This window comes from Ascaphus truei, chromosome 4 (assembly GCF_040206685.1).
Source record: "Ascaphus truei isolate aAscTru1 chromosome 4, aAscTru1.hap1, whole genome shotgun sequence".
Lineage (NCBI taxonomy): Eukaryota > Metazoa > Chordata > Amphibia > Anura > Ascaphidae > Ascaphus > Ascaphus truei.
The window spans coordinates 77,364,859-77,374,940 of record NC_134486.1 but is presented as its reverse complement, the minus strand read 5'-3'; the positions used below and the strand labels follow the sequence as shown (position 1 = coordinate 77,374,940).

At 42.6% G+C, this 10,082-nt stretch overlaps 1 protein-coding gene across 2 annotated transcripts in view; it reads right to left on the bottom strand.

Moving 5' to 3' along the window:
• Window positions 1-755: 755 nt before the first annotated feature.
• MACROD2 (mono-ADP ribosylhydrolase 2) overlaps window positions 756-10,082 on the bottom strand; it is a 1,806,074-nt gene continuing 1,796,747 nt past the window's right edge. The window contains exons 16-17 of one of the 2 annotated variants that reach the window (XM_075596064.1): window positions 3,913-3,984; window positions 756-1,274 (exon numbers count right to left, since the gene is read on the bottom strand). In XM_075596064.1, the coding sequence (XP_075452179.1) occupies window positions 1,261-1,274; window positions 3,913-3,984 (86 nt within the window). In that variant the 3' untranslated portion in view covers window positions 756-1,260. The remainder of the gene's footprint in view (window positions 1,275-3,912; window positions 3,985-10,082) is intronic. The other variant, XM_075596063.1, reaches the window with a different exon arrangement.

The window sequence follows — 10,082 nt, the reverse complement described above, 5'->3', positions numbered from 1 at the left end:
TATGGAATATCTCTTAGCTCAAACTATTCACTTTTCCACCAGTTGACATGCAATAATGAATAGTGAAGAAAAAAGGGTAGTGTATTGCGCACTAAATCAACTATGTTAAACTACCACAGCCAGATGCTCAAAGTGATAGAAAAATAAAAATATAAATGAGTAACTAGGATCATGAAAAATGCAGCAGGTATATTAAGATGGCTCAAAACATCTAATAGCGCAAATTTAAAGAAAAAGATACCAGCGCAAAAAACATGTTCCAAAATAAACAAATTTTTTATGGAATTAAAAGAAACACAAATGAGTGCTATAAAAGAACACCAGATTGGTTAAGCAAACATAAAATGAAAACGATACAAAGTTACCAGAGGCTCCGTGTGCGTTGTGAATGCAGCTGTTAGCAAAGGCAACAAAAGTACTGTAGCAGTCCTGTGGTTAAGGCAATGCTGATAGGGAAAGCCGGGGCAGTTAACCGGGAGCGGGTGCATTCCCTATCCGGTGGTGAGTGGAGCCAGCTGGTCTACACTGAAAACTACTGAGGCGTGAACTGCCTGTACTGACGAGCTGAGAGCGGGTGCTTTCCCTATCAGCATTGCCTGAACCGCAGTACTGCTACTTTTGTTGCCCTTGCTAACAGTTACATTTACAACGCACAAGGAGCTTCTGGTAACTTTGTATAGTTTTAATTTTATGTTTGCTTAACCAATCTAGTGTTTTTTTTTATAGCACTCATTTGTCTTTCTTTTAATTCCATGAAAATGTTTTTTTTATTTTGGAACATGTTTTTTGCGCTGGTATCTTTTTCTTTAAATATGCAATAATGAATGGCAAAACCAAATGACAACGTGAATTTTGAATGACAAAATTCCAAAGAATAGTTAAAGTATTTAAAATAAACATGGATCCATACTCATAGCTATTTGTTAGCGCCAGTTTTGATCAGTTTAATCATGACCGATTACCAGCAAAAATTCAGTCATCAACTAAATACATTGTAACTTGAAGTTAAATTTAACATTTAAAAGAAAAAACTACAGGAAGCAATCAAATACCTTCAATACCATAACTAAATGTTGGATAAAGATTATTCAACAGATATACAGAACGTTATGCAACTGATAATTAAGAAAAATGTAAGTAAATAATACTCCAACCTCATCCCCTCTTAGCCCTGTGAGGAATAAGCTCTGAGCTATCTCTGACATTAATTAAAATGATGCCATTCAGCAGTTGTTCAGTTTCACCAGATCCTTCTATTTTTTAGTGTTCTTCCGCTGTGTGAAAAAAAAAACAAAGAGAGTTAGATGAATACAGTAAGTTCTTAAGCTAGGCCTGGCTGTGCCATTTGTTACTCTTGCTCTCTAGAGTTTGGAGGTCAGCAACATATATATCCTACATAGGACAAAATGCTTGGTGAATTGCCGTTCCTGCATCCAAAATGGCTCACCGTAAGCCTAGTATATTTATATAGAGATAAAGAACCAATAGGGGGAGAAATACATAATGAAACTAAATACTTCTGACTATATCCATTGTATGAAACTATATTTGGCACATTCTCTGTTTTACAGAGTTGTTTATTCCACCTCAAATCTCACAGTACTGTTAATCACACAGAAAACTGAGAATGTTAAATGCTTTGCCAGTCTTGATATGACTAGAAAAGTAATCATTTCAAGTTGAGACATAGTCCCTATATGTGCTTACAGATTATTAGAAATTAATTGAACAAGATGTACCATACTGTATAACACACATTGAATTCATAACTCATTCTCATACACATTGGGATTAAACCATGTCTAATAAAGAATCACTTTAAATGGGGAACAATTAGTAGTTCCAAGCATACTCAGTGAACTCATATTCCAAAGATACTGTAGATAGCATAATATCAATTGGTTACACCTCAAAAACACTACTAAACAGTGCAATATTACTTTCAACTGCTTAATAGCTGGAGGAAATAACAAGAATCCCATAAGTTTAAAAAAAAACATGAAGTAGAATATTCTGTGCAAGTATTTGATTGCTGCTTTAGTATTTATTGTTTTTAAAAACACAAGGATGATTATAAATAATAATAATAATAGTTTGTTATTGTATAACGCTGCTAGTTTTACGTATCATGTATGTGATTACATATTTTACTAATTTTCTATATTTGCATTGGAACAATCTGTCACAAATCTTTATTGCACTCAACTCGCTGGCAAGAAACATACATATTTAATATCTGACTTGTATTGCTGACATTGTGATAAGGTTTCATCTTGTTCTATGTAAAATCTCATTAGCAGCACTAGCAACTTATTTCGTTGGAATGCCGCCACTGTCCAATACCCGAATAAAAAAGGAATTGTGTATTGTAATTCTTCAAGATGGCAATTATTTGATAGTTATCAAAATACACATTTTAACTGTGATAGTGACAAACGTTCTAGCTTTAACAGGTGTTACTCATTTCATCTGATTTTCAGAAAGATTACATCAATGGACATAATTATTTTACAGTATGCTGTGCAGAAAAAACAATCAGTGTCAGTTCATGTGACAGCATCATCGCTTAATGTCACATAGAGAAAAACTGGGGAAAACATCTTACAGGGCTTTTGTTTTACTGCTATCTGGGCACAAATGACTTTAGACAGTATTAAGCCAAGGGCAATAAAACCAATATGAACCTGTTGTTCCCAGAATCTGGGGGATTTCAGAGAACAGAGCCTAATTTCAGATGATATAAATTGCTTGTCATTTTCCTAAGCAGTTACAAATAATGTCCATCCACTTAGTGGTGCAATGTATCTTTTTAGTTTTCTCTGCAAATCCTGTGACCACTTATTGACAGGTTGAAGTGAAATGTGGATATTTCTTGCAATTTAAGTGATACATTGCATGTTACAATGAGTCCAAGTTTTAATACATCCTCTAAGTGTCTGCTTTTAATGCTTAATTTATGCCAATTAAGGCTTAGTTTTGTGCCTACATATAGTAATATATTTTCCATTGCTTACATTTAAAGTCTATAAAATGTGGAGTGGATTTTACAGGTTAACTCAAGTCATAATTAAATCTTTAGCTTTAAATTACCAAACGTAATTACTGTAGCAATAACGAAGGGTAACAGATAAGACCAAGAAATATGGCACACTGATGTAGGCATTAATGTCAACCTCCCAAAAGTGTTCAAGTACCAATCCTCTTGATGAAACCCCCCTTTTATCTACATGATTGGAACCAGGGAGTCCTCCAGAGCGGAACCACACTATTTTCAGCTTGTTGGACCCACTAGTTCCTGAGATACATACCGGTTCAGTTACTGGAATTACATTTTGGTTTTATAAAGGGGATTTGGCCCAAAATTTGGCAGTATTCTGTTTCCCCTGGAGGGAGATTTAAACCCAGTAACTTCACTGGTATGTATCCCAGGAGCCGAGGGACCCAAAGGTTGAAAATATTTTGGTTCAGTTCTGGAGACTCCCAGTTCTTATCCTGTATAAAAAAAAACTATTGGACCAGTGATGAATTGGTGTATAGAAACGGTGATCACCAGCTGAAAAAGGGAGGAGGAAATGCCTTTGGTAGAACTGCCCCAAACAGTACGAGAAAGGAAAACTATAACTGACCTTACCAAGTACCATTAGATCAACACTTTAAGTACAAACTGTCTAAATCTAGAAGAAAGGGTGGAGAATTGGGCAATATTAAAGCAAAACTGGCTTTTTTCTACTGTATGTTATTATATTTAACCTGTATATACACTTATGAACAAAAAGGCTTTTGCAACTGAAAATATGTATTTGTGGTTTAGATGACCACCTTTCTTTTTATATACGACAGTTGTGGCTGTGCCATGATATCTTGATAGCATTTACTCAAATACATCTTATATAAAAACATTAATATACTTACGCATTTGTTTTTCTTCTTTAGCTTGATTTGATTCATCTACGCTTTCCATGCTTTGCTGACTATACATTTCAACTGCAAACAAAAAAGAGACAATTTCTGAAATACAGTCGCATTTTAAATAAAAGCAGGATTCTGCCTTCCAGAAAGATACTCTCGGTTATCTTATACTATATTAGTGAAAGCACTGTATGTTTGCCTGCCTGTCTGGATGTCCGGTGTCCCTCTCATTGGTCCCTTGGCCCGCCCGCCCCCGCACACCTCTCATTGGCCTCACACACTCACACCACCCCCTTGGCCCGCCCCCCACACCTCTCATTGGCCTGAGGCGGAGTGACGGGCCAAAGGTCCAAAAAAATAAATAAAACACACACACACACACACACACACACACACACACACACACACACACACACCTCTCTCTCCCCGCTCCAAATCACCTCTCTCCCCGCTCCAAATCACCTCTCTCCCCGCTCCAAATCACCTCTCTCCCCGCTCCAAATCACCTCTCTCGCCGCTCCAAATCACCTCTCTCCCCTCCCCAGCGGCATCACCTCTCTCCCCGCTCCAAATCACCTCTCCCCGCTCCAAATCACCTCTCCCCGCTCCAAATCACCTCTCCCCGCTCCAAATCACCTCTTCCCCCTCCCCAGCGGCATCACCTCTTCCCCCTCCCCAGCGGCATCACCTCTTCCCCCTCCCCAGCGGCATCACCTCTTCCCCCTCCCCGCTCCAAATCACCTTTCCCCCTCCCCAGCGGCATCACCTCTCCCCCCTCACCGCTCCAAATCACCTCTCCCCGCTCCAAATCACCTCTCCCCGCTCCAAATCACCTCTCCCCGCTCCAAATCACCTCGCTTCCCGCAGCTGCCACGCGGCGCATAAGATGGCGGACCCCCTTCCTCCCTCGCGGCGCCGAGTCAGACGGTGGCGGCGCCCGGAAGTACAGGTAGGTGTCGCTCCCCACCTCCGGCGCCAAACGGAACTGAGAAAGGGCGCATCAACTGAGGTGTGTGTGTGTGTGTGTGTGTATGTGTATGTGTATGTGTGTGTATGTGTGTGTATGTGTGTGTGTGTGTGTCACTGTCCACTGCCCCCCCCTCCTGTCCACTGCCCCCCCCTCCTGTCCACTGCCCCCCCCTCCTATCCACTGCCCCCCCCTCCTGTCCACTGCCCCCCCCTCCTGTCCACTGCCCCCCCCTCCTGTCCACTGCCCCCCCCTCCTGTCCACTGCCCCCCCCTCCTGTCCACTGCCCCCCCTCCTGTCCACTGCCCCCCCCTCCTGTCCACTGCCCCCCCCTCCTGTCCACTGCCCCCCCCTCCTGTCCACTGCGTCCCCCCTCCTGTCCACTGCGTCCCCCCTCATGCAGGGGGAGGAATCCATGCCTTTGAGGCGCCCCCCCCCCTCCCTTTGATGCCCCCCCCTCCCTTTGACGCCCCCCCCCTCCCTTTGACGCCCCCCCCCTCCCTTTGACGCCCCCCCCCTCCCTTTGACGCCCCCCCCCTCCCTTTGACGCCCCCCCTCCCTTTGACGCCCCCCCTCCCTTTGACGCCCCCCCCCTCCCTTTGATGCCCCCCCCCCTCCCTTTGACGCCCCCCCCCTCCCTTTGACGCCCCCCCCCCTCCCTTTGACGCCCCCCCCTCCCTTTGACGCCCCCCCCCCTCCCTTTGACGCCCCCCCCCCTCCCTTTGACGCCCCCCCCCTCCCTTTGACGCCCCCCCCTGCCTTTGATGCCCCCCCCTGCCTTTGACGCCCCGCGCGCACACACTGACTGACTGCCGCACGCACGCACACACTGACTGACGCGCACACAAAGCCTGACTGACGCACGCACACACTGACTGAGGCACACACTGACTGTGTGTGCGTCAGTCAGTCGGTGTGTGTTTGTGTTTCTGCCTCAGACTCACTGACGCGCGAGCAAACACACAGTGACTGACGCACACACGCTACATGAAGCTGTAAAGGAGGGAGGGAGGGGGGGGACTGGATTGATGTGAATGGGGGACAAACAGAGAGAGGGGGGAGGAGAGAGAGGAACGGGAACATTACATCCCGGGCAACGCCGGGTCTCTCAGCTAGTCATACATACACTTCTTTCTTTTATTTAGGCAAATATTGACAACATTTCTCATTTGCACATGTCACCCAGTGTCTACGACAGAAAAGGCTCAATACAGATGTAAAGGAGCAATCCACTCTAACTAAATACATTTTTTTTCCCTATGATTGGTACCGGTGTATTCTCCAGACCTGAAACACACTATTTTCAGCTCCAGTGATCCACTGGTTCCCAATATACTTACTGGTAAAGTTACCAGTATTACTTCCTAGTTTTTAAAGCGGATTGAAATGGCCAACCAATAACAACTGACGATGCTGCAGCTTCCTATTGGCCCGAGATTTGGCAGCCAATTTGTTTATCTCAGGAACAGAGGGGAGAGGGGCGGGGTCTTCCTGATCTGAAAACAGTGGTGTTTGGGTTCCCGCCCCGTAGAAAATATGGTGGCTGGAAAAAAATAAATGAGTAGGAGATACTGTTCTTTAAATGTATACATTGTGACCTACCCAACAGCACTCCTTTTTGACATAAATATATATGGTAAGGTGGCCCTGGGTTTGAGCTTACAGTGGTTGTGTAGATTTTAATTGGTAAACAATTGTTTGGAGGTCTGTGACTCCTCCCTGTTTACAAGCTTGCACTGTCCATCTTTAGATAGCAAGTCTTGAGAGACATCTGTGAATGACCAGTCTATTAAGACTTCTTGCTCATATTAGAGAGGACGTTAGAGATTGCTCATATTAGAGATAGTGTTAGGACTTGCAGAAAAAGAGGGGACACCTTGACATGATCTGCAAGTTTAGAATGCTTTGGCCAAAGAATTTAACTAAGTGTCCCTCACTTATGAGAAAATAACAGATAAGTATGTATGTATGTATGTCTTTATTTATATAGTGCCATTAATGTACATAGCGCTTCACAGCAGTAATACACGTGACAATCATATAAATAGCAAATAATACAAATAACAGATCATGAGAATAAGTGCTTCACACATACTGTAAAGTAACAATTAGCAAAAGTAGTCCCTGCTCCGAAGAGCTTGCAATCTAATTGGTAGGTAGGAAGAATCTACAGAGACAGTAGGAGGGCATTCTGGTAAGTGCGTCTGCAGGGGGTGTACAGTATTAGCCACTGTGCTACTCATATGCTTCATTAAAATGTGTATCTTAAGGTGGGTCGAGAGGGTGCTAGTCAGGTATTGAGGGGATGGGCATTCCAGAGGTGTGGGGCAGTCAATGAGAAAGGTTTAAGGCAGGAGAAAGCTTTAGATACACAGGGGGTAGAGAGAAGACATCCTTGAGCAGAACATAAGAATCGAGGTGGTGTATAGCGAGAAATCAGGGCTGAGATGTAAAGACGGGCAGAAGAGTGTAAAGCTTTAATAGTGAAGAGGAGAATTAAGTGTGAGATGCGGGATTTGATAGGAAGCCAGGACAGTGATTTCAGCAGGGTAGACGCTGAGACAGAGTTAGGAAAGAGTAGAGTGATTCTGGCAGCAGAGTTTAGGATAGATTGTAGGGGAGACAGTTGAGAGGCAGGAAGGCCAGACAACAGGAGGTTACAATAATCGAGACGGGAGAGAATGAGGGCCTGAGTCAGCGTTTTAGCAGACGAGTAACCGAGGAGTATCTTGGTAATATTGTGGAGGCAAAAGCTACCTTTTGAATGTGAGAGGAGAATGTGAGAGAGGAGTCGAGTGTGACCCCTAGGCAGCGTGCTTAGGCTACTGGGTGAATGATAGTACTTCCAACAGTAATGTGGAAGGATGTAGTAGGGCCAGGTTTGGGAGGAAGTATGAGGAGCTCTGTTTTTGCAATGTTAAGTTTAAGTTGGCGAAAGGCCATCTAGACTGATATCGCAGAGAGACATTCAGAAACTTTGATCTGTACTGCAGGTGTAAGGTCAGGGGTAGAAATGTACATTTGTGTGTCCTCAGCATAGAGGTGATACGGTATTTAAACCCAAGAGATGTGATTATGTCACCTAGAGAAAGTGTGTACAGAGAAAAGAGAAGAGGTCCCAGGACAGAGCCCTGGGGTACCCCCACAGAGAGATCGATGGAGGAGGTGCTAGCAGAAGAGACACTGAAAGTACGATGGGAGAGGTAAGAGGAGACCCAGCATGAAGCTTTGTTATGAATACCAAGAGTATGGAGAATGTAAAAGAGAAGAGGGTGGTCCACAATATTAAATGCTGAAGAGAGGTTGAGTAATATGAGCAAAGTGTAATGACCTCTGTCTTTGGCATCATGGAGGTCATTAGTTATTTTAGTGAGGGCTGTTTCAGTTGAGCGAGCAGTGCGTAAGCCGGATTGTAGAGGGTCTAGGAGAGAATAGGTGTTGAGAAAATGGAGCAAGTGAGAGAATATAAGACGTTCAAGGAGTTTAGAGGCAAAAGGCAGGAGGGAGACAGGTTGATAGTTAGAAAGACAGGTAGGGTCAAGCTTACTGTTTTTGAGTAATGGTATAACTGTATTTAAATATATGATTTGTCTTATTGGATGTCGCATTGAGGTTCTCTGTCCTTTATTTATTCATTCACATACCAAATAGCACTCCTTTTTGACATAAATATATATGGTGAGGTGGGTCTGGATTTGAGCTTACAAGGGCTTTGTCTTTAAATGTGTGCATTAAAAAAATAGTTTTGCAACATCTGTATAACGTTTAATATTAAAAATGTATTTAAATGCTGCACACTTAACTCTCAAGAAAAAACCCCTTAGGAAAACGCTTCCTTAAAAATATAGCCAATATTGAGTGCTAATGAGCTAAAACAAGCATAGCAACCTCTATTTATCTGCAAATTAATAATTCATTGGAAATGCTGCATACCTTATTAGTGCTATTTAATATATATTAACTAATAAGGTTTGCAGAAATTCCAAGGAATTTTACATTTACAGATAAATCGAGAGCACACATTTGTACAAACAATGTTCCAAATTGTTTACATAATCAAGGCGCTCTAGTACTGAGTTTCTCAGTGAGTAGCACATTAAAATTAGCCCCAATCTTTCAGTCTGTTTCTCTAATAATTTTTTTTATTACATTTTGTTTTGGGACTGTCGGGTTGCCAGGTGTCCAGTACGGAACTGGACAGTCCTGTATTTGGATTCACTGTCCAGTAAAAAATTAGAGCGAATACTGGACATTTATGTATCTGGTATTACCGCTCTGCCCATAGTGACCTGACTGGCTTGGGGAGGTCAGGCTTGCTTCACTGAGCAGGGAGAGAGCACGGCTGTTGCTATAGGGGCTGGGCAGCTTCCAACATCCTTATTGGCTGCTACTGGGTAATGCAGCCAATCAGGAGGAGGTGTCAGGAGCCTGGGGGTGAGGCCAAGGAGAGGAGGAAACAACATGGAGTGGAGAGGTGTGCGCGCGTGTTGCACCTTTCACCATTGTGTCCAGTATTTTTGGAGAAGCCACCTGGCAACCCTATTTGGGAGTTACCAAAGGTACATAGAAGCACTGGGGCTTGAACTGGGCTCTCACACTTCCATGTCAGGGCCTTTACTGCCAGGCCACTCTCTACTTCATTTTAAACATTACTGAAGAAATACAAGCTAAAAGCTAGTAGTTGGCACACTGAATATAATTAAGGGTGCATTGCTAAAAGGGGACATTTCTCAGGCCACAGAAATGGAATATTTAACTTTGGTATCCTGATATAAACTCCAGAGAAGGAATGACTGAACACATTTGGTAAATAAATATTATAAATGAAATAGCAATGATTTTGAAATGTAAGAAGCACATTGATTTTCTACCAATTCATCCTATGGTTAGTCTGACAATAAAAATATTTGTTTAACTGACAAGTTATTATTCTTTTCTTGTTTTATTGAATCCTCTACATGGAACTGCTCTTAAAGCTTTTAAATATGTATACATAGTGGAGTAGGAATCAGAAAAGAAAAAGTATTTATTTACAGAGGTTTACATATCATTCTTGTCCTACCAAAGCATAAAAATCACTTCTTCTCATTTGGAACAAATATGTTGAGATTACTAGCAAAATCTTTTTATAATTTACCGAAACATGCTGACATTTTCTGTAAGAAAAACGTTGTACTATAGAACTACACATGTAAAATAGGAATAG